The sequence below is a fragment of the Trachurus japonicus genome, chromosome 16 (assembly GCF_045865225.1).
Source record: "Trachurus japonicus isolate A0001 chromosome 16, Traja_1.0".
Taxonomy (NCBI): domain Eukaryota; kingdom Metazoa; phylum Chordata; class Actinopteri; order Carangiformes; family Carangidae; genus Trachurus; species Trachurus japonicus.
Window position 1 is genome coordinate 15900406 of NC_140922.1, and position 25053 is coordinate 15925458.

Consider the following 25053-nt stretch of genomic DNA (forward strand, 5'->3'; position numbering starts at 1 on the left):
TCACACACACGACCATAAATCAATGGCAACACGTTGTTCTTATTGAATCTATCATCTGTAAAATATCAGCCTTGAACCAAATACTCCACAGGTCGGTTTTTGTTATCTACACTGAAACCAATTCAGACTATCTGAGTGTTAGTTTGAGTTAATGTGACTCTCATGAAATAACTGTTTTCCTGAGTGTTTTGTGTGCTTGTTGCTCTGTTTCTGTCCACACAGCTGCAGAAGACATTTCGAACAAACAAATTGTACTTGCAACAATGTAAATGAACTATATAACGTTTATTAAAATATATAAAAGACAAAATACATATATGCATAATTATATTCATGATGAAATATGCATATACAGTATAATAATTATACAATAAAATGTGTTTACATATATAGATTTTTTTTTATACATATAGCAAGATATTTTTGCATTAAAACTGGCAGTGGTGATTTTATACTCCCTCCCCAAACAGGAAACCCCTAAGTCCACATCAGGCCTCCCAGTGGAGGAAGCCTCTGTGAAAAGCTTGAGAGCAGCAGCACCTTTACACCTGAGATCCATGTTTTGGAAAGGTCTCACACAGAACAACACACCTACTCTGATATATAGCTTCCCGGGACTTCAACCAACAGCATCAAGAGAGAGAAAGAGGATGTTAGGTCAAAAGTCTTTTGATCTGTTTCTCACTGGTATCTGTACCCTTGACTGAAAACGGCTAACAATCGCAGCAGTCCCAGCAGAAAATGGACAAACACTTCAAAGCTGTGCCACGCATCTTTTTGTTACACAATAACCTCAGAAAAGTATTCTTCCGGTCCAATATCATCTGCCATTGCACTACACCATTCCTCAGTACATCTAATCTCAGGATATATCTGTATAGCTTGCAAGAGGAGAATAAAAAGATCCTGGACAGAGCATGAGACACTTCCCGTGGGATGGCGTTAAGTCCTTCAGACTGGTGTGGTTGGTTGTGGTTGGTCCTGTACAGTTTCAGTCACTGCACGCTGAGGGCGGTCATGTCTGGTGGTAATGGTGGTAGTGGTGGTGATGGTGGTGTTCATGGTGGTGGTGGTGCTCGTGGCGTTGGACCACAGGAACCACAAAGCCCGGGCTCCCAGGGGGACCGGACACCTGCTCTCTCTCCAGGCTCGGCAGCACAGACGGCAGAGGGGGCTGCTGCTGCTGCGGGTGGGACTGAGGAGACAGCGGGGTTTTGGATGGGGACAGGGATTCTCTGGCTTTGGCCCTCAGGCGCTTGCTGTGACTGTATTGCAACGGGTGCTGGTGGTGGCTGGAGGGTTGGGCTTGGTGCGGCAAGTGGTAGACATCCTGACCTCCGTGGCCCGCCGCGCTGCCGCTGTGCAGCATAGTTTGCAGAGGGGGGTGGTAGCCGTGACATTTAGTGGATTTGCCTCCCCCATTATTCCCTCCGCTTCCCTTGTAGTTTCCTTTGGGCGATTTGAGGAACTGTGCGCCCTTGCTTCGAGACTCTGTGGGGTTGTAGCTGTCGCTGATGATCTGCGAGCGACGCTGGTGAATAACTGGGGTTTCTGGCTCCTGGGAGCGAGAGCGGCTCTGGCTCTGGGAGCTCCGACCGTGAGGCTCCTGTGCAGGGAAGGCAGGGGTGGTTCCTGCAGCGACAGCCCAGAGGAACGGAGTCAGTTGTTTGGATAATTGAAAATTTATGGTACATAAAGGGATAGTTCAACATTTTGGAAACTCGGCCCATTTCCATAATCCCTATAGTTTTACGAGTAGGTTCATTACCTTTAATTGACGGTGCAAGCTATTTTTAGAATGGCGGAGCAGAGCCGTGAGCTGCTCAGAGTTACGCTACGGAGGCTCATGGGATTTCTTGGTTTCCCTCATCAAATTCATCAAATACACAATCCAACAACTCCAAAACGCTCTGGTGGACAAGTTGTGACCTGCACATTTACCACGCTATGATATAACAACAGAACGTTACCAGACAGAGTTGTTTTAGAGGTAAATTCATGCAAAACCGATGATACGTGTTCACGTCGGGGTTCGTTTTCCGGCAAACAGTCTCTGCATTTGCCTCGAAAACAACTCTGTCTCCTAATGTTCCGTTATTACCTCATGGTGTATCTTATCTCACAACTTGTCCACCAGAGCGTTTTTGAGTTGTTGGATTGTGTATTTGATGAGTTTGATGAGGGAAACCAAGAAATCCCATGAGCCTCCGTAGCTCTGAGCAGCTCGCGGCTCTGCTCCGCCGTTCTAAAAAATAGCTTGCACCACCAAATAAAGGTAATGAACCTACTGCTAAAACTATAGGGATTATGGCAATGGGCCAATTTGCCAAAATGTTGAACTATCCTTTTAAACTTACTTACAGCGTTTGCCCTTATTTTAGTATATTACAGGATGAAAAAATACTGACCTTCAAATCTGGAGGTGTAGTTCTCTATACCAGCCAGGTCCAGGTAGTGATTCCTCCTTTCTGTATTCTCATCCACACAGTAATGCTGACCCTCGGTGGCTGGCGCCTCGTTATTCTGCCCTCTGCCGCTGAAAATGAATGAAAATTGAGAAAACTATCGACACTTTCTACTTTTAATCCATAAGAATCGATGCACAACACAAAGACAAGCCTCTAAGTAAAGTAAACCTGCTGGATACTGACCTGATGTACGAGGACATACGTTTGTCAGCTGAGCGACCCTCCTCTTGATGATTGCGATCTGAAGGGAGAAAGTACAAAAATCAGAACAGCAAGATCCACACTTACAGACACAGTTTTTTTTAAGTATCTGAAGCACACTTCTTTGATATGTTATCTGTTTTGAATAATTAGGTATAGGCCTTCAGGGAAGTAAGGGTCCAGTATGTCTAAAAATATACACAGACCATGAATCAGATCCTGTGAACATGAAAAATAAATTTGACAGATGGAAATTTACAGAAGAAGATACGACCGTACTAACTTAGGAGCAGATGAGGGTTTCAGAGCCAAAACAGATTTAATGGATGTACTGAGTAGACCCAGTTCATCTTGAGATCATTTTGTTTTTAATTTCCATTTACCTGTCCCCGTCTCTCTTCTGTGGCACCTCGGCTCTGGAGTGACAGTCAGTTTGACACGCAGAGTCTTGCTCTTGTTATGGCAGGAGTGATTGACAGAGGCGTCCACCACGTCATAGATGGTGTGCATCAGGCTGGACATGTCCTACAGAGACAAGAAGAACACAGTTGGAACTGTTGGGTTATATTGGACATACGACATTTGAGAGGAACAGACAGCAACAGCGTTAGTAGCAGCACAACAGCATAGTCAAATAACGGAGATTAATGACAGCTAAAACATACACACCTCCTTTGTGACTTTCCCACTGTTGTCAAAGTCATAAAGGGTGAAGATCCACTCCTGACGGTTGTCGTCCTCCACAGACACATCGCACTCCAAGTCCTGTGCACACAAACACGTTTATTTCTGCCATTTAAAATACACAGGAAATCACAAAGGAAACAAACAGTAAGTGCAGGGAGAGTTAAACAGCCCAGTGGGCCTCCAGATAACTAAGCAGAAATGTCACAAAGTTTTAAAAATGCTAAATAAACATACAAGAAAACAACATGGCAAAATAGAAATAAACAGATTCAAAGTTAAAAACTTTTATAATAGCTAATCCTTACAAAATGTGATGTGTGTGCAATATGAACAAAACAAATAAGACATTAATACATGGAAAACATTTTTATCAAACAGCAGTTAAATGGTCATTCATGCAGTTGATTTTAATACCCCTAAATATTAAATAATATAATGTATAATATATGTACACAAAAATATATTGTTTTTGTACTTTCATAGTGCATGTTTCACAACAGTGTTTCTAACAACAGGGGGCAGCAAAGTACACCAGATTCACTCATCACAGCTGACGTCTCCTGTCCGAGTCTTATATTATCGTTGGAATGAGTCTGTAGTTTTGTGTAGTTTTGTGTATTGTCAGCAGGTAACTTTAAAGACCTCTTTAAAAAGCAAAGATAAACAACTGCACCAACTAAAGTCTCTCTGATAAAAGGTAAGGAACTTAAAAAGCAAAAATTTTTGTTATGAATTCATACGACTCGAGCTCCACGGCAAAGCATGAAAGCAAATCTCTACAAAATCCATTCAGCTGCTTTTACCCTGTGTCAGGGGAGCAGACAGAGCCCCTCCACCATGACCTTGTCTTTCTACCTTCTTCCAGGAAAAACGAGCGCAACAACTACTCAGTTACAACTTTTTGGCAATAACTTTCATTCAGATGTATCTAGTAACATGGTCATAATTGGAAAAATAAACATCTGGAACATAAGCCCCGCTGCACGCATAGTGCAGAGCTGACACTGTGTGAAAGGCAGTGTGTATTTACAAGGGAGGAGACCCTAGGGAGAGAAACAGCCCTTTATGGTTCTATAACATCTCCTCGGCTCACATAACCAGCAGTGATCACCAAAGGGCAGATCTAAGCACTTCTTTAAAACATGCACGTCTAAACATTACAATCTATTTATTCTATTTATTGGTCTCTAAATTCAATCAGGATATGGTCTGGAGCAGTGTCAATATACAGTCAGATGTTCTGCGCACAGGGTGACTGAGAGCATGCAGCGGCGGTCGGGGTGGAGGTTAGGTTTTATTTTCTGACCTATGTTTGAATAACTTTCACTCACTGAAACACAAAACAGTTTCATCACTCTTTGCTCTCGCGGCACATGGTGCAGGAGAGACCTTTTTCTGACCCCAAAAATCCCGTCATGTGAAGCAACACTACTACATCTTTACTTCTAACTCCAGGTCCCTGGTCCGTCACGAAGCCCAACACAGATACATAAGCACTCATGCAGCCCATAATAATTACTATCCCAGTCCAACTGAGCTGCAATTTTTTTGGACCACAGAGCATGTAAAGGAAATCCCAGAGCATGCAAACATCTGGCAGAACAGACCTCAGCTGGTGTTTGAACTTTCTCGCTCTGTCCTGTGTCTTTGTTACACGCAGCTTTTGTAATACACTTGTGGATTGTTGTGTCATTGAAACCTCGATCACGTCTCAGTACATCAGTGTTGCCAAGTCATACAACAACATCTTACATCCAGGCTGATGCGCTTCTTCCCGGGGGCTTTGGTGGCGTCTCTCAGGATCTCTCGCTCCCCGTCCTCTGAGTGCAGATACTGCAGGTAGCTCTCACAGCCCTCAGCCTTCTCCGGGGGGAGAACCACTGTGGACACAAGAGGACACACTGCTGTTAGAAAGGAAAAAACTAATTTCTCGTCCAGATATTAGGCAACAGCTCCACTTCCAGAGAAAATCTCAAGGCCGCACAAAACCATAAACTTAACATAGATCTTCATTGTTTCCAAATGGCCACAGCCCTTTTATGACTTTTGTGTTCATGTTGCATGTGCATTAGTGTCTCTCTTTGGCTCAACATTTTACTCTAGCTCCAAAAATGAAACCACAACACAATAATCTGAAGATTTTAAACTACTATGTTTTTTGAAGTATAGCGTATTATATGGTAGGCATAATATTATCTCTGGTCCATGAAGCATGGTGCAGTCAAATAAAAGCTTCAGCCAAAGCCATTCATTTTCTGTACAATAAACATCATCTTAAAGACTGTAATCTTGTGACAGCCTAACATATGCATATAACATATTTTTTCTTTAATCATCATGCAACATTGCACATAAGTATCCTGGAATAATAAATGAATGCTAGTGACATCCCGTATGACTAGAGCATCTCCAATGCTGTATTATTAATGAAATCCTACACACTAACTGATGATACATACAAATGCTTCATGTGTGTTTCCTGCAGCAGAAAGTATTAAGGGATTGTTTTTTGCACAAAGCTCATCAAAGAGTGCAAAGACATCTTTCTCCACCTACCCTCTAGGGGACAGTGTTGATCTGTGAATTGTCCGTCCTTCAGTGCAGCACTTGGAAACTCCTGGAACGGGAAAAGACATGAAGGGAGAGAGGGAGATTGAGAGAGAGAAGGATGGGGAGGGGAGGGGGGGGTCAGAGATGTAAGTGAATCTACAGTTCAGACCACAGACACAGAGAAAACAAACAGTTCCAGCTAAAGCATTTCCTACTCAGATGAGAGGGAGAGGGCTGGAGGCTCCAGCGAGGCCAAACACTTTGAACATCTGCACGCTTATTGTGTTTCACTGTCTGGGACACAGCGAGCGTGGCCACAGCCAAGCTTTCAAGATTCCTCCAAGCCCTTCAAATGGACCCCTCTCGCATCCATCAAAAAAACCCATAATGCACTTCATCATCTGAGCTCTCTCGCTCAAGCCAACCTGTTTATTCTCATCCTGCCTGACACAGAACCTCCTGAGCAGTGTTTGATGGAAGAAGTTTTGTTGTATTTTCTCACTCTGAGAGGTTTGGTTTGTGTAAAACAAACCTCACAATGAGCTCTCAGCAACATGCGTGTATTTATTTTGAATGGAGAATAATTGCCAGATGGAAATTTCCATGCAGATAGGATGGGACTGATTAAATACACAATTCCATAGCTGTAAAACAAAAGTGGGACAAAGGGTGGAAGGGGGGAAAAATGCTCTGCTGTCATATGTGAATAATCTATATCCTGCATAAAACAGAACCACGATGTATTCATAACCATCCCACACATGTGCTAATGCTGAGGCACACTGAGGCGAAGGCAACAGGGTCTCCATACGCGCACGCTGCCATTCTTTAATTACAACTGGATTGTGGAAACAATGAAAATTAAGTGCAGCACAGGCCCTAAACCACAAGTATTTAAACAACAAATGATTCATCTTATTTACGTCATTCTCAGTCCTCTAAGCTGCTCCACACACACTTTGAAATAAAATCTCACCAGATTGAATCAAGGAGGCCCACTGAAACGAGACAAATAAAAAACAGATAGATGCTAGAAAACAAAAGAACTCCATGTACCTTCAACAGAGCCGAGGCTCAAGTGAGAGTCTGAACATCTGCATGCGTTTAGGTGAACGAGCCCCCCTCTTCCTTCCCCTTCCCCTCTTTCTCAGAGTAATGACAGCGCCAGGGCCTGTGGTTCTATTTAACAATCTCATAGCCCGTGATTATTCCTCACTTCAGAGGATGATACCTCCAGCCTGTAATCTGGCCCTGACCTTCACTGCTGAAGGGGTTGGAGCCAGTTGAGGCTCAGGGTCAAGGCTCGGACAGCGCTCACCCCACCTCCTCCCCTCCCCTCTCTCTCTCTCTCTCTCTCTCTGCAAATTGGCCACCGGAGACATTGAGAGAACACAGCAAAAGAATGGGAGTCGATCCTTAGGGAGAGGAGGGGAGGGAAACAGGAGAGGGGCAGGAAGTAAGCGGAAGGAATAAAGGAGAAAGAAAGGAGCAGAGGAAAGAGGGCACAAAGGGGGGAGAGAAGAGGGAAGGAAACATAAGAGGAACCAAAGATGGGAGAGGAGAAATGCAGATAAGAGTAAAGGCAGAGGAGGATGTGGTTTGTTTGAAAGGAGATAGGGTCTATCTATTGCTTACTCCAGTCACTGTGAGCTATCTTCTCTTGAGGCTTCTGAAAGAGGTGGAGACAACTGGCACCACTCCCTGGGCCCCAAAACAAGCAGCATTCTTTAATCACCAAACACACACACACAGTGGAAACTAGAAGAGTGTATGCGCATCCCTACACACATCCATCTTTTGTGGTTTCTGCAGCCAAGTTGTTGTTTCCTCTCTGCGCTGGATGCTTTTATCTCCCCCTCTTTGTACCGCAGTCCCCTAATGAAGGGCAGTATGTAAGGAGGAGGGAGTTCACACAGACGCAGCTCAGAGGAACATCAAAGACATCCATTGATTCTTCTCATCCTCGCTCCCATGAGGGTGCAGAGCAAGGTATAAGCACCTCTAAATGAAAGACAGGATTCAGCGTTCAACATAATGAAACAAATCAATCAACCAACTGCCAAAAGTGAATCTTGTCTCTAATTAAAATTCAGATATCAGGAGACGCCTTGCTGAGCGCACAAGGAGGGGACCGGCAGGGCTTGTGTTGAACACATGGCTCCACCACCACCTCCATTACATCCATTTGGGGGAGCTAATGAGAGAGAAGCCCGAGTCTGACCGCAGTCTGCAGTTTAACGTCTAAACACATGGCATCTCCATCCCCATCGCCCACGGTGTCGGGCTCAAATCTGCCCACCACATGTGTAATTAACTGCGTTCTGGCATCTAGCGGCTCTCATTCTTTCACTATCAGATCACAAAGTGCTCTGCAGGCGATGTAAAACGTGTTAGTGTTTTAAAAGCAAAGTGGTGTACACCTGAAACTCATGATACGCCACCTCCACGCGCTGTGTGATAACAGGTATGGGGAAAGATGAAAAATTGCATGTGTGTGGGACGGACACTTTTCAACCAGAGTGACAAAGAGGTGATAAGGTAATAGATTTCTGTTGGCTTTAGAATAAAAAATAAAAAGTGCATTGAAAACATTCGCTGACAGTAAAAAGGTTCTGTCTCCCAGACGTCTTGACATAAGAGACAGACAGAGAGGTGTGTGATGTTTGTTCCTGTTTAATGCAGCGTTTCTGCCAAGCCTTCCTAAAACCTCAGCCTACTGCCAGACTTTTATGTGGGATAGGGTAACCAGGAGAAGCTTTCATAGCTCCCTACCAGGTGACATCAGACATCCCCCAGCAGTCTCTCTCTCCCTCTCTCTCTCTGCCTGCCTACCACCCATCCTCCCACTGGAAAACACTGCACATCTTTGTTCTCACCCCCCCTTTGCTCCCCCCACCTCTAGCTCAGCCCCCTAAATATAAGTATACACACTTCTTTTACTCCATTCTTCAAACCCTAGGAAGCACAACCGATTTTGCAAAATTGCATCCTCAAAAACAAAACAAAACAAGGGAGGCTAACATGCAGATTGTTTACACAGTTCCTCTGGCCTCTGGGTATGAAATATGGCAACTTGATCAGATGTGTGGATGCGTATCCAAGTGCAAGCATATGCCGGAAAAAAAGAGGACAGGATACTGTCTGGAAGCTTCCTCGCATAATTTCAAAGCAATGTGGTTCTCTGAGATACTTCAGATGCCTCATTTTTAGTTGCAATAAGTATAAAAATAACCTACCTGGCTATATAACTAACATAAGGAACATAAGGTGCTACTATCGTACATTTAATTCTGTTTGTCTCCTTTTCTTCACTAGTGCAGTCAATCCCAGTTTTTTCCTTAATTTGATACAGAGACACAAATACTGAGCAGCTAACAGTGGCAGTCGTCCAGGATGTACAGTTTCAAACAGCACAGAGTCACCTGGAGCTGACACTGAAGAGGACGCCACAGGAAAGCCTTGACAACCGCTAGCCAACCAGCCTTCCTGCTCCCACTGGACTTAAATTGGGCACGGTTGTGGGGTTCCCCAGTAATGAAAATGAAGATTGAATAGTATGAGTATGAAGAAAGGAACACCAGTTCGTAAACAAACTGCATACTCTTCACCGCAGAATGAAACTGGAGAGGGAGTGGGGCCATTGAGAAATAAAAGCCCTCCATTCCAAGAGAAACCAACCTGGCCTTGACTCAAAACCAGATGTGAGCGGTTATGCTGAGGAGAGGCTGAGTAAAAGAGAGGGAGATGAGGGGTGGGGAGAGAGACAGAGGGGGAAGGGGCTAGGGTTTGAAAATATGGGGAGCTACAGAGAGAGAGGGACAGGGAGGAAGAGAGAGAGAGAGAGAGAGAGAGAGGGCCAGTTGCACAACTTCTGTCTCTTCTCTTGCAAGACAGTAAGAGAACAATCTGTTGGTTTTCTTAACGGCTGCACAGAAAGCCCCCTCTGCTTTTGGTTCATCAGGCCTCAGCTTTCATTCCAAGTCGGGGTAATTATGGTGCTCAGAGTCAACAGAGCACATTGGCCTCGGCTCAGAGTGAGTAGCAATATTAAAACAAACAGTGCAGCACATACTGCTGGATTTGAGTTAGCCTGCCTTATAATGTTCATTGTAATCACAGTATAAACAGAAGCTAAAAGTTTCTTTTTTAATGGATCTATTAACATGACTGAGACAAGGACTCAGTGAGGGTTTGGAGCATTTTTAAAGTTCAGCCTCAAAAATCACAACCCTGTCGTTTCAATGCTTGTCATCGCCGAGACCACTAACATTTGCCTTTGTGCACTAATTGGGTTATTTTATCTACGTATCAGTGTGCCATGACGTGTCTTTGCATGAATGGAAATGAGCTCAGCGTAGAATGCCAGCCCGTTATCGGGGCTTGCCGCATGTGGCCAAGATGGCCCAGATACGACCCTTTCAGGGTAGTGGGACGCTCTCTGAGGTCAAACAGGAGGCAAAACCTCTCCCTTGGCAGGACATGAATCAGTGGGGGGACGCCTCTTCGGTCCTAGTATAACAACAGCTGTGGGGAGAGATGAGCATACTTGCCTGTCTATTGGCAGCACGTAAAGCACAGAAAGTCACCCGCTCCCCTTCAATCAGGAAAGACTATCTCCTAAACTCTGCACGTCCCTTCAAACCCCTCACTGCTCTTTCTCTCACTTTGATTCTGACCTGCTGCACGGCATAAACAAAGATTAACATCACTGGCTGACCACCCTGCATCTGTCACCGGTGCTGTAATCAGCCTGGCCTCATTAAAGTGAGCTTTGATAGGAGTCTGATGTAATGGAGTGCCCTCCTCTCAGCTGTCACACAGGCAGCTACTGTAGGGACTTAGAAAACCATGTGCTTCATACCAGTGACTGGAATCACACTCATGAATCTGGGTTAGGCAAATGTATTAAATTAGATATGCAGTAGATCATCACATAGTTAATATATTTGATCAGTTACTGATCATCATAGTCCGCTATATCTGAAACACACAGTACTGAAACCTGGTACCACACACGTTATTATGACAGCACCAGTGAGAGCATGTTGTTTTAATTCAGATGTAACAGGGCTTGGTGGTGTAAGGCAATAGTCTCTGCATGCAATTTTATATGACTAGCGCCATGTGTTACATGCACTCGAACATTTAATGATGTACTCGTACAAAAGTACAGTAAAACGTGTTCCTTTAATGGCCACAAGTGACATTTTTATTTTGTTCTGGGATTTAACAAGTTAAAACTCGAGACATGTTTTGGATTTAAATCTGAAGTCAAGTAGAGTTTTAAAAGGGTGAAATCTCCATTAAGTCGAGTCTTTACAGGAGCGAGTAAATCCACGTCTCAAGTCTGCATGTCTCATGATAAGTAGGTGTTAAGAACTAAGACTAATTGAGCTTAATATGTTGAATGAAGCCAAATAAGTCTAATCAGCAAATAAATGATCAGAAAATAGGGAAAAATGCCAGTCACAATTTCCTTGAGCCCAGGGTGACACCTTTTTCAGACACCTTCAGAGCTCGAAGATGTTCAATCCAAAACAAATAAAAACAAATCCTCAAATTTGATGAGCTGGAAAATGACCAATGATCAATTCCATCACCACTGATCATAATAATTACATAATTATTTTCCTTTTTTATTATAATAACAATTCTTAAAACTAAAATACAATAAATCCCACTGAAAGACACTGTGACACTATGTTCCTGCAGCAGACGTCTAGAAAAAAAGATGTTGGCGGATACTAGACAGGGGGACACACAGAACATGTTTTGAGCGTGCACGCACACACCCTGACAAACAAAAAAAGAGGTGAGTGCACAAGACGGCATATCAAAGCCGGTGTGGGACAGGCGGTTAGACTCAAACAGGATGTTCCTCTGTTTCTGGCCTCTGTGTGAAATTCTGTAAGCTCCCGCGCAGGCCTCTGGCTCTTAAGCCCGGCCAATGGGGAGCGCGCCCAGGCTGATAAAGCTGAGGGGATTTGTTCCACATTCCACAGGCCCTTTAAACAACACAGTGGATCTCACAAACGCCAGGTTGTGGCTGAGGTGACTGCGACGCCAATTGCATTACGGTCCGGCCAGCGTCCGGCGGAGACAGCATTCGAAAGTCATCAGCTGCAGAGATCTCATGTGGTTTAAGTGGGAATGAACTGTTTCAAACTGGTCGTCTGTCAAGTTACAGTCACGTCTCCTCCTCCTCCTCCTCCTCCTCTGCCTTGTCTGGTCCTGCTGGGAGAAAACCACTCCAGCACAATCACTCTCACCTGTAAGGGTGCTTTTTTTGTGTACTGTAGTTAGTGTCAGGTTTCCAGCTGTCCGTCTTGCATTGAGATGTCACCTATAATTGCTCTCACCTGTGAGATAACCACCAACACCACTGTTTTCACTGCTCGTTTTGTTAAGCTGCGAGGGATTTGAGTCACGGCTTTGAAAACCCGGCCTGGCAGTTCATAGGGGCGCGGCTCTGTGGTTGGAGGCTGGTGGAGCTACAGGCGTTGCAGTGCTCCTGTGGGTGACTGAGAAATGTAAACAAACCATGTTGGGGAAGGGCAGCTGCATGCGCACCAGTGTGGAAGAGCAGCAACATTGCCCAAGCTTTTCATGTCGAGTGGTTCCCGTGCTTTTTTTTTTTTTTTTTGTCTGATGTAGCCCCGCAGCCCGACCAGATGAGCTCAAGTGGCCCCTAGTCAACACGGCCCGTCATGTTCTAAACATGTTCTCATGAGTGGGTTATAACCTGGATGTCAAGTGGACATAGTAACAAAAATGCCTCTTTAAAATTAAATCATCAGTTTGCTTTAGTCAAGTTTGTGTGTGTACTGCAAGTGACAGATTTACTTTCAGCAGTATGGCCGTGTTTGCCTATTTATATTCACAGATATAAGAGTTAATCCACTATTTTGACTATTTCAAACATTAATTTATCACATACAGCGTGTTAGCAACCGCATTCAACTTCTGCTTTCTCCTCTATAGCGGTTTCAAAACCAATCACCATCTCTGATACTTTGGTTACTTGAGTTAGTTGGGTATATCTACACGCTGGCAAAAGCAGAGGCACCCTATGATGTACAAGTTTCTCTGGTTGGGAGTCATAGGGGTACACACTTAAATGTCACTGTCAATCTAATCCGCAATAACTTTTGGGCTGCTCACTTAAATCTGAGACGCCCCTGTTGTTAAAAGGCTTGTGGGTTGGTGGATGAGCCGCCCGCTGGTTTCCTCAACATGTCTTCCAGCAGGATAAGAACAAGTTCAGGGCCAAAACCAAAGCTCCACAGCCCACTTGTTACTGCTCCCTATGGGTGACTTGTACGGAGAAGTGCAGATCCATATGACTGACTACGATAAGAGGAGCTTATGCAGCCGTGACCAATCAGCCAGTAATGTAGCATGCACTCTCAACACATCCATCTGGTAGGCATATTGGGCAAACAGAGGCTGTTGTACTGTATTATTACTGCTGTCAGCCCTCAGGGGGAATCAGGCTTGCTGGTTGGAGGCAGACAAAATACAGAGTTCAGTGCAGCAGGATGCAACAAATAACTAAGGTAGACAGGCCAGCACACAGGCAGAGCCTCTAATAACTCATCTGCTATAGCACCACTATTCTCAATGACACTTGCCAAACCTCAGGTCCCAAGAGACAGCACTTGTTTGCATAATTGGTACTGTTCCTCCTTACTATGAAATATTTAAGGCTTGAGGCCATCCTGCCAACATAGTTTGGGTATAAAAAAAAAGAAAAGAAAAAAGTCTTGGCATTGCAAACTGCTGCACAGTTTTTTGGCACAAAATATTTAAAATCTGACAAGGGAGGGGAAAAAAAGAGGTGCTACATATTCAAGGTGGCTGGACCTCTTTTATCTCCTGTCTCTCTCCCCCGCTTTGTTGTTGTGTAACTCTGACTGTCCGGTGCTGCCGTCTCCTCCAGCTGGTCGGGATTGCCAGTCTCAAAGACCACGGGAATTCTTGACACTGCAAGAACCGGCTTATTTCCAAGCTGTGAAGTTCCTCACAGGCCTGGAACTGGACAGGGGGTCATCCCAGGGTCAACACCAAGTGTTTTCCTGAGGATTCCTAAAAATACCCTCCTGCTGGGTGCAGGAAGCCGAGGAGACTCCACGATCTTCAGATGATGATGATGAGGAGGAAGCCTGGATATGTAAAATGGACCGTTGCCAAAAGGGCCACTGGCTGTAATGGTTTGGCATATCAGACGTAACTTCCCATGAAAAAGAGGACAAAGTTGAAAGCTGAAGATGAGCAGATGAGATGTAGAAAAAACTGAAAGTAGCACATGGGCCAATTACTGTTGCACCAAAATCATGCAAAGCTCATTCATATTTCTGTTGAATTATTCTCAAAGAAAATTGCTGGTCAAAAAAATAAAAAGGATATGAGGGTGGTGCGTATTTCTGAAATCGTAGCTACGAGACAAGAATTTTAAAAGCTCGTTGGCGCAAAGCATGAATTACAATTTTTATTTGTGACACATCACAGAAAGATGCCAAGTAGAGATTTTGAGGCCGCAGTCGGCGAGACTGTAACATCTGTGCTTCTTCCTTTTGGACTGAAGCTGCCATGTGTGCACTTTAGTGACCTGACAGACTCTCCGTGTGTTTCTGAAGCACAGTTCCCCAGTGTGAAATTCTGGAACGTAATTCATCCATGGCACAAGCAGAGATCAAAAGGCTATGGTGCAGAGGGCAGCTCAGCTCAGCTCCACCTCTTTCTCCGGCTCAGTTTTTTGCAGCAGAGCGCACAGAGAGCTGCTGCTTTCACAGCCATAATTAATGGAAACCAGGGCTGTGAGGCCATGAAAAAAAAAACTGCACTTAAACATGAGCTGGCTTAGCGTAGCTTAGCTTAGCTGCTTGTATGTTCTTATCTTATCTCAGGTATAAAGCTACAAGCACGATGGAGCCTCGCGCTCTATCTCACACAAGTCTGGAGGCAGTCCACTTAAAAGCACTAAGTGTGTCACTTAATGTTTGATAAAAAGGCTCTTGCAGACGGATTTATGCTTCAAGAAACAGAGGGTGCTGATGTGTAAAAGCATCTTAAAGGCTATGAGATAATCAGGTGCTACCAGGATGGAGTGGTTTCTCAAAGCTGAGCACATGGCACTGGGGGTAAAAGTTCAGATATTCTGATACACTGGCATTCTTGAAGTGATAGGATCAGTCAGCCCCTATCAACACAACGAAGTAGGTGCTGGTTGGAGACTAAAACCTTGCAGAGCCACTATATCTGCAAATTCTGCTGTATTCATTTATTGCCGCCACCAATCTTCAAAAGCTGATCCTGAGCGGAAGATATTTTTCTCACACGTTTTCATTCACTGTAAGCAAACCCCGCCCCCTTCTTTTTTTTTTTTTTTTGTATAAGTCACTCTGCAGCATTATCATGAAATAAAATCCAGATTTAGAAAAGTGTGTTGTCTTTGTGAAGCATCTCCTATGAGCATATGGTGTGTCTGAAAGGTTCTCAGTAGGAGGGGGGGGCATCTGAGAGGGAACTGCTGTTTATTTGAAATGAGCCTTTAGGTAAACATGTTACATGGCACACAGGGCCAGGTCAGCTTTTGAAGTGGACGGGCTCAGGAAAGAAATGGGTGGGGGAAGAAAAGAAGGCTGCCTTTAGAGGAAATGAGAACAGTGGCCTCTTTCAGCACTGTTTCATCCTTTCCCTCCCTTTCTGTCACGTATAGAAAGAGCACAAAAGGTGTTTGGGTGTATAAATACACCAACGCAGAGTGTGAGAACCACCGAGTTCTTATTCTGTATGAATACATAAGAGGAATTATTCTCAAACCATTATTTCCTAAATTAAATTCCCCTGAAAAATTACCACCCATGACAAAAATAAACCACTTCCTTTCAATGGAAGCCCATTGAGGGTTTTGATGACGGGAACAGGTTTGTGTAACAAAAGCAACTTTGGAACCCCCCCCCCATTGGAGAGGAATGTGATGTGCAGAAGGAGGGCCAGGCCTGTGCTGTCTGCAGAGCTTGGATCCAAGCTTTGAAGCTGCGAGTGTGTTTCAACAGCTAACCACTTTCAGATGGGACTGTGGCGTTTTATGAGCTGAGTAATAGCGATACCTACACATGTGCAAGCTTGGGGTCCCAAAGAGGGGGGGAGGCTTGGCTCAGAGCAGAGGGAAAGATGCCTTACTCCTCGGGGGTCTGGGTTTTGGGTGTGTTTGATAAATCTTGTGCTGTGGCATTCTGTATATGAAACTGGACGACAGGAAGATAGATATTGTGTGAAGTCTGTTCAACTATGAACCCGGCTCTGAGATGAATTCCTTTTTTCTCCTTTTTTTCCAAGGTTACCTTGAACATCAAATGAACTCAAGGTACCAACTCCTTGTATGGAATAAACACTGGAGTGCTCCACCTAAAGAGCACAACATGATTCATTGGAACACCTGATTAATATGTAAAGAATATTTTTTTAAAGAAGCAGACACTTTGCTTCAGCATCACAACAGTAAGTAACAATGCCAGCAGCTCTGGGTATCCTCCATTGGGCTTTTTTTTTCAAGCCTACAGGAAACCAGGGTTTGTGGTGTGTGTGGTGTTCCCACTCTCCAGCCTCAAACCTAACAGGGCGTCAGGTTCAGGAATGTGGAGCAAGGATGAAGTTTCGAAGCGTTCAGGGGTGACTCTGACTCTGAAGGTTTTTTTATACACAGAAAGCTAATGTCAGCTACCAAAGGGCCAAAAGAGGGTACACATTGCATCACAACATGAACAGCATTAGGTAGCAAAGAAACTACAGTTGCACGGTTCGGATGAATTTTAAATATCCTTGAGTGATTATTAGTAGTTCCGTGGTGTTAATGTATTCTCATGTGTTCTACTTTATTTTTCTCACGCAAACACAAAAAAGGAGAGGTATTCATGACTAAAATTCAAAGCTATCCGCACATGTTGCTCTTTAGTTTCCCCAGTGCTTGTATTGTGGAATATATGTCAGCATCTGACCTTTTGTGAACACAATCTCAAGTTTCCACTGGCTGAATTCATAGGATAACAAACTCGTGTCCAAAAGAGGAATCCCCTGTCCTCTTTAAGCAAACAAGCAAAACCTCAGTGTTCCCTTTCAATCTGCAAATATTTAAAGAAACAAAATGTTGAACAAAAATAGATCTGCAGTGTCTCTATTGATAATGTTTAAGTTAGACTTTGAGTCTAAAGCATCCTGTGTCCTCCTCATGCACTATACTCAGTGAGGATGTAATTAAAACAATGTAATCAATTAACAATGGCTACGATGACAGCATATAATAACACCACCAACAACCATAACTGAAAAAATATAATATTCCCCCGGCCCTCTCAGGCTTGCGAAATGAAGTCCACTTGGAAAAGAGCTAAAGCTTTCTAAGGGGGAACAGGGGTTTATGTGGAAACATACCTTACACACTAAAATGTAATAACCTTTGAGTCTCCCGGTGTTTTACTTGGCTGGGAGAAGCACAAGATCAAACACAGACTTGGATCCAACAGCCTTTGCCAAAAATGTCAGCGCTAAGCACTGGGCTCCAGCTTCAGGTATTTTCTTTCCCCTGGCAGGGAGCGAAAGCAAAGACATAGACCAGTATTAACCCTCGGCAGGGCTGCCCCGAACAGCCACCAGCGCACTAATCATGCACAGGAAGTGAGGTCTCCCTGCTGTCATCGGTGACCACGCATGTCTAGGTCATGCAGTGTCACTGAGAATCTGGGATGGGCTGCGCTCAGGCATTCAGATATTCACACACGATTGCACGACGACTCCGCTGCAAACCGGTCCAGTGAAGCTACACGGCTCCCTCTGAAGTACGCCAACAGATCTCTCATAAATATCATGAAAAGCAGTGACAAGAAGTAGGTGACTTCAAAGCGGCGATAATGGAGCTGCGATATGTTCAAAGACGACAGAGCTTCATTCCATATGTCTGCAGATAAGCGCGTCAGTAATGAAGGAAGTGGAGCCACTGTCATTCTTCTTGTCTAAATGCCGTTCTCCCTTTGGGCATGAGGAGAAATTTAAATCATTATATATACCATCAAACATAATCAGTGGTGTGGAATATCTGTGGCCGCAACGCTGTAATGGTACGACAACAGTTGTCACAATGTTGTCAGAGACTGTCGACAGGCAGTTGTGTATATCTATTTCAATGCGTGACATTGCATTGCATTGCATTGCATCAAAAGGCTGGACTGGTCTCAACTTTTTTTTTTGCCAGAGCCACTCTGTGTTGGTACCCCCTGCTGCACCACTAGAGAGAGGTGTTTTTTTTTTTTTTTAGTGGAAAGCTTATGTCAGTCTGAATGTGATTTTGAAGGTGGCGTGTAGGCCGATGTTCTTATTTTTGGACAGCATCAGGCCAGCTGTTTCCCCGTGTTCCCAGCCTTTTTGCTGAGCTTAGCTGCTGACTCTGACCTGAAATTTACTGCACAGATATGAGAGGGTATCAACCCTCTCATCCACCTCCAAGACAACCATACTGGGTATTTGCCTAAATGTTGAGCTATTCCTTTAAGAGACAATGTTTAGATTTCACCACAAAATGGGCAATAGTTCAAGAATAAAGGTCTCAAGGTCTCACCAGTGAGACGCAATTATTAAGGAACATCAGTTGGCTCCAGCATTTACCAAATCTTATAGCCTTGTCTTGTAAGGATTCAGGGGGGTGGTGGATTTATAAGGCACTCATAGCTCATTTTGCCCATAGTTAATACAGCGCTTGATTTGTGCCAAAATGCTTGTGAACCAATGTGTGATGTCTCTTTGATTCCTCCTGATGGCCAAAGAGAGTCCTTACTACTTTATGAGCGCGGGTCACAGGGGAGTTAGGGTGAAAGTGAGCAAACTGCTTCAAAGCACTTGAGACAGTATAAATATCCTCAGAAAAATAAACATTTAATGTGCCTGCAGTGTTGTAATGTCTTTTTCCATTAGGCGCTGGCCGCACAAACCACCCTTTGCCTCTCTCCTCACTCACTCAGTCAGTCAGTCAGTCACTCATTCCCTCGCAAACATACAGACAGCGAGTGAGAGAGGGACTCGACCTCTGACTCACAGGCGAAGCCATGTGGTGACACGCACTTTAACACTCGAACATGAAAGAACGGCGAACACAAGCGTCTCGACACTTGTGACTAGCGTCGAGGCCAACCAGGTGATAATGTTTACACTGCTCCGGACAAATTGCAACCACCATAGAGGGAAAAAAAAAAAAAAGTCCCAGGAGAGCGCTGCGATTTGCATGTTTAACAGCTGTTAGAAGTTAATAAAGAAGCTAAGGTGAGACCAGTGGTCAGCTCCTGACCAAACAATGGTGTGGACAAGGCGGATGAGGCTCTCTATCACACCCCTTCCCCCACTACCTTTAAAGCCCCTCAAATATCTCCCCCAAGAAAAAAAACACCCTTAAACCCACCACCACTCCTCCACCTCCTCCTCCTCCTCCTCTTTTCCTACTCCCCGCCACCCTCTCTCACCCCCTTCCCACCACAGCCCCTCTCCCTGCTCCAGGATTTTGCTGTACAAACCAGGAACAGATGTCTGCCGGGGCCGTGCTGAAAGACCCCGCTGTTCTGGATGCCAGCCACATGCTTTTCATTCAGAGATGAAGGCTCACAGCTCGCCTTCTTGTGAAGCCAATTTAAAAAAAAAAAAAAAAAAAAAAAGAGGTGGAAAAAAACAAACTCTCCAAATGCCTTCAAGTTCCTTCAAAAGCAGTACATATATGAGCACACCTTTTTGTCTCCTCTCCGTCGTGCATCACTCCCCGCCAGTGCTGCAGCGGGGATGGGCTTTTGTTTTTCTTTATGTCATTTGTGGTTGTGAGAGAGACAGAAGTGAAAAAAAGGGGAAAAGTCATGAGATGTTGCTGATGAGAATATTCCTTGAAAGAGGGCCTTGAAGACCCCAGGGGCCGCACAATTGTGTCCACTATACACACAACTCAGGACCAATGAGAAATAAAATCAGTTTTGAATCTGTGGCTTGTGTACTGAAAAACAAAATGTCATTTAGGGCCGCTGCTTTAAGATTACACAGACATCCCAGGCTCAGGTCCAAATCAAATACTGCTAACTCAAAATGAACATGGTGACTAGAAGATATACCCAAATGCCCGGTGGTGAAATTGTCCAAACAAAACATCCATTTTGAATGGTATTGCCAAATGAGGACTTTTATATAAGGGGAAAATCTTATTCACAGATTCCAAATGAATGTTAAAAAAACATTAGCTTACAATTAGTTTAGTGAGCTGCTTGGGAACTCTGCTCTTAAACTTAATTTATTATTGAGGGGTGAGTGCATACGTAACTCTCCGTAAGTCAAAATAAATTTGCGTCTTGCAGCTTTTGGCACACTCCACCCTTCACGGGCGATGTCTGTGGGAAGTTTTGAGACAAAAGATGGTGCTGAAAGGCAGAATTAGGCTGTCATTATTTGGGCATCCAAGCATGTCTGTTTGAAACTCCAAAATGAAGCACTGTGGTTGTGTGTGTGTGTGTGTGTGTGTGTGTGTGTGTGTGTGTGTATATATGTGTGTGTGTGTGTGTGTGTGTGTGTGTGTGTGTGTGTGTGTGAGGGTCTGGACTGTTGATGTGTTGATGTTTCCAGGGGTGAAACACAGTGAACCTTCACAGAGCTCCTCCACTAATGAACACAGGTTTGGGTAAGTACAGGGCTTTGGAGGTTTCTGAATTTTATACATTCAATAACTACAGACCAAGCTTGTTTTTGAGGGATAAGATGAGCGACTGCACCTTAGACTGCCACTTTGATCTCACCTGTAGTGTTTCTACATGACACCAGGTGCTTGGACAGGTATGACTTGTCTTGATTGAACACCTGCAAAATAACAGTCTAAAGCTGGATGACTGTAGCCAGGATGAGCCAAGTCTTCCTGCTGAATCACGCTCCTCTTTGTCCACTCACACCACACCTTAACGAGACTATAGGATCACCTATTGAGGGCAACCTGCCAGATTCAATCCTGGATTATGGTTTGCAGCAATATCAATATTTAAACAGGCCTTTCATCCCTTTATGTTTTGTTGTTTCTTGTTACAGTGTGGCAAAGCATTCACAATTTGCTGGATAGATGCTTTATTCTGGAGATTAATGGTTTACAAAGAATGATGTTGGGCATGGGCTCTGTTGGTGCTTGTTTCTCTATCTTCTTCTTCTTTTTTTCCCCCCGGTAGTCCTCCATCCCTCGGCCCATCCCCCAGAGACAGGACAGGGGGATAGAGGGGTGAGGGTTCGGAGGCTCCACTGATATCAGAGCCCTTTTATAACTCGCAGCTCCGTGCTTTGAAGTCACAGCCAGACAGCTCAGGAATCCTACTCCCCCATTTAACAATGAGGAGGGGGATGGTCAGAGCTAAACAGTGTGTTTGGCCAATCTCCTTCTATATGAAATCATAAGTAATTTTAACTGCCTTTGAAGCTCACCAACCAGGACTAAGTGGTGAAACTATACTGACCAGTGAGAACAACAGAGAAAGAGGATGGAGAAAATGAGACTGAAATTGATCTAAAAACTTCAAATCCTTGGTTAAAAAAAAAAATCCCATAAATAATTCTATTCTCTGTTTCACTTGGACTTGTTTAATCATGATCTAAACCGAAGACATCCAAAAACCCATTATCCAATAATTATGTCTGGAGAAGACACAATGTAATCCAATCCTAGCGCAGAATCAATTAACAGTATGTGGGATCAAACAAGGAAATGGTATTACGGTTTTACAGCAGAAATAAATTCTATCTGTGCTGAAAGACTGTCTGTTTGATGGGAAATGAAACGGCAAGAAAAACACCCCCGGGACATCATCTGTCTTTATATTAATGCAGGCTCATTTCAAACAGCATGGATAGAGCTGTCACTGTGAGAGCAGGCAGTCACATATTCAATCATTTGAAGTACAACACAGAGCGCACACACACACACACACACACACATATCCTATACTGTATATATGTGTGTGTGTTACTTAGACAAACCACAACAATATTATTTAGTATAGAAATTCACCATAAAGACAAGTAGGCCTATATGCAACAACAGATGCGACTGTATTTTGATTTCTCCACCTCCATTGCAACAAATCCTGAGTTTCTATTAGAAAGCCGGAGGAGCTGGTCAGTTAAATGCTGACTGCTGTCCAGTTCTGCTCTGTGAATGAGCCTCGAATGCAACCAACTAATGACACAACATAAATCAGAAGCATGACTTTGATAGAGGTAAGGGAGGGTGGGAGCCACCTACTAATGGGAGCCAAGCGTATGTCTTTGGTGGTTTCCCTTCAGGGGAGTGTGAACTCAGACTTCTCTGAAGCAGAGTAAAGTTCTCTTTTAATTTGCCATGAGTGGGCGGTTTATAGCCCTGATATAATCCATAACTCTTCCACTATTACAACCACCCACCTCACAGATTGTCAGTTCCACTGTGTGAACTCCTCGCACTTTCTGTCTGCGAGCTCGGGACTCTCGTACCCCTCAAAACGACACTAATTGAAGTGATGTAATGTTATGCCACAGAGGGCTGCCCACTGGGAGCCGCACTAGAATGGGAGGCATTGAGGAAAAAGACACAGCCCTGAGTCATGATGCCAGCAGCCACAAGAGCAAACTTTATATCCCTCAGTCTGAGAAACGACTACCTTTCCATCCATCCAGCCTGTGTTTGCATGTGTGTATGTGTGTGCTGCTCTGCCAAAACGGCTCACACACACACACACACACACACACACACACACACACACAGACACACACAGACACACACACACACAGGGCTCATGGCTGTCATAACCCATCCAGTGATGCTAGCAGCCGGGGAATAACCGCTGCAGTGTTGTGCCGGGGCCAGACATGACAGAAAGAACAACAGACTACAACTTTGCAAAGACATCAGCGTGTCTTCACACATGCTTGTGAATACAGTTTGCTTCCCCCCTCAAAGTCAAGAAGTTCTCAGCTCATCTTTCAGGAAAAGGGATATCAGCCGCAGCCAGACAACTTTGAAGTGCTTGACAGATCCATCCCATCAGCAAATACGCACACACACACACAGAGGCAGATACACACATAATGCACACACTTTTCTTTCCCAGTGACGAATTTTGTTCATGTAAATCTGTTAAACAAACATGAGTGATGCACATGCTGCATAACAAGAGGGAATGCAATCACAGATTATCATTTGTAAGCACTTCAACATTTCTGTGTTTTATCCTTTGGGACAAGACAGGATTTTATGTTGTTTTTTATGTTTGAATTTAAGGATTTGTGTGATTTTCATTTAATTCCTTAATTTTCTCTGTGGTTAGTCATTAAAATTGTTTCCACAAAGTCTTAAAAATGAGTTAAGGGATAACTTAATGGCATCAGGGTTCATCATTTAATTCATTTTTTAAAAAGCTGCTTTAAGTCTAATTTTGTTGACTTGTCACCGGGAAGAACAATTCAAAGTTTAAAAAGTCAAATCCTGATACCTGCATGTTCTTCAGTTTGTGATCCGTCGCGCTGTACCTCTCACACTCCTCCATCCCTCTCCGGAGGAAGGCGTTCACAACAAAACTGTCTCCTAAGACATGAAAAAAACATGTCGATCAGCAGCTATAGATTACATCTCTACCTATGCTTCATGTGAATGTAATAATTAATTAGTCTTTATTATATACAAATTATCTAAAGCCTCACCTTCAGGGTTTTCTCTGCGTTTACACGCTTTAGATCCCGTGATCATAAACAAGGATGCAAAACAGACACACGTTAGTTATTGTGAGATTATATATAAGGATAGGCTATAATTTAAAATGTGGATATTTGATGCTTTAAGTGCATCATCTCTTACCATGTTTTGACTGAAGTTTGCCCATTCTTAAGTCCCTCTTCCCTGGATCAATAAAGGTACTCCGAAATCCGACAAGGGGAGGGGGGGAAACACAATCACTGTTTCAACATAGTCACATTGTGTTTGTTTTGCGAGAAGAAAACTCCAACTTCATCCAAAGGCGGGTCATCAAATCGCCTCTTCATTGAAGCATCAGTTGTCTGTGCTGCGGAAACGAGATAAGTGTGTAAAACGGTGTCAGTGGGAGACGGGGCGCGCTCTGCTCTGTGTCTGTCTCCAGACTTCACTTCAGTCCGACTGAGCGCGAGGCGCTTTGAACGCAGCACACGCCGAGGCGCGAGCGTCAAAGATGCGCGAAACACGTGGAGCGCTTCCGCTTCTGTCTTACAAAGTAAAACACCTATTGGCTCGAGCGTTGCAAGCAGCTTGTGAGAAATCAAACATTAAACAATGTGAAGCCACATAACTTTTATGTCTGGGGTATTTATAAAGATATGGCTCTAGTAGTCTTTTTTTTTTCTTTTTAGCCGACATAAATCATAGGCTAATTGTACTATGCTGACAAATTTCTACATTATCCTCTTCAGTAAAAGCTACCTGAACACACTAATTGATTTGAATACTGTAATTGTTTGCACCTTTGAATTTATATTATCAATACAAATATCAGTCTCTCGTTTCTTTTTCATGTTTATTGTCCATGACACAAAACAGTAATAAATAGTAGCCAATATAGTGTGACCCAGAACGCTCTGCTACAATAGTAATACACTTAGCCTAAATGTTAATTTGCTCTGTGTTGTGGCCAACTAATACTTGCACACCTTCTCCCAAATATAGGCTACTATTATTTTGAAAAGCCCATTCTTCTGTGTTCCGGTTTCATTTTTGCTTTCTTCAAGTATTGAACCTTAAACACTGGTTTAGCTGCCCGTGCGTTGGTGAACGTAAAACCGCGTCCTCTGTTGGTGTAATTTTAACTCCATGCGGATTTACATAATGACTATAGTATTTTCTTAATTAATTTCATTATTCCATTAATGTCACTAGTCTGTGGGCACATTTCTATTTCAGAGCTCTGTCATCCTAGTTCATGTAGCTAGACATAAAAGTTTAAAGATTCATTAAAGTTAATTATATCAACGAGTAGCATGACCTAGTATAACAATAATATTATTTATGAGGTGTTTTAATCCAAGTGACACCTTAGTTTGTTAAAGAAGTATTGTTAGATACACACAAGGTGCAATTAATGATAACAAC

At 43.7% G+C, this 25053-nt stretch overlaps 1 protein-coding gene across 1 annotated transcript; it reads right to left on the reverse strand.

Moving 5' to 3' along the window:
- Positions 1-266: 266 nt before the first annotated feature.
- nkd2b (NKD inhibitor of WNT signaling pathway 2b) lies at positions 267-24092 on the reverse strand. The gene is made up of 10 exons (XM_085802080.1): positions 23791-24092; positions 23637-23663; positions 23429-23520; positions 5913-5973; positions 5109-5236; positions 3339-3434; positions 3053-3194; positions 2652-2709; positions 2409-2536; positions 267-1632 (listed from the first exon to the last, which is right to left on the reverse strand). The coding sequence occupies exons 1-10, from the start codon at positions 23813-23815 to the stop codon at positions 1016-1018; spliced, it is 1374 nt and encodes a 457-aa protein (XP_085658206.1). The 5' UTR covers positions 23816-24092; the 3' UTR covers positions 267-1015.
- Positions 24093-25053: the final 961 nt, after the last annotated feature.

Bases quoted from the DNA above. Each gene is read 5' to 3' on its own strand.
- nkd2b (XM_085802080.1), bottom strand. From the start codon at position 23,815: ATGGGCAAACTTCAGTCAAAACATG. The intron at 2,537-2,651 runs GTCAGTATCCAG...ATTCATTTTCAG, and splicing joins CGTATGTCCTCGTACATCAG to CGGCAGAGGGCAGAATAACG. The intron at 1,633-2,408 runs GTCAGTATTTTT...CTGTCGCTGCAG, and splicing joins CTACACCTCCAGATTTGAAG to GAACCACCCCTGCCTTCCCT.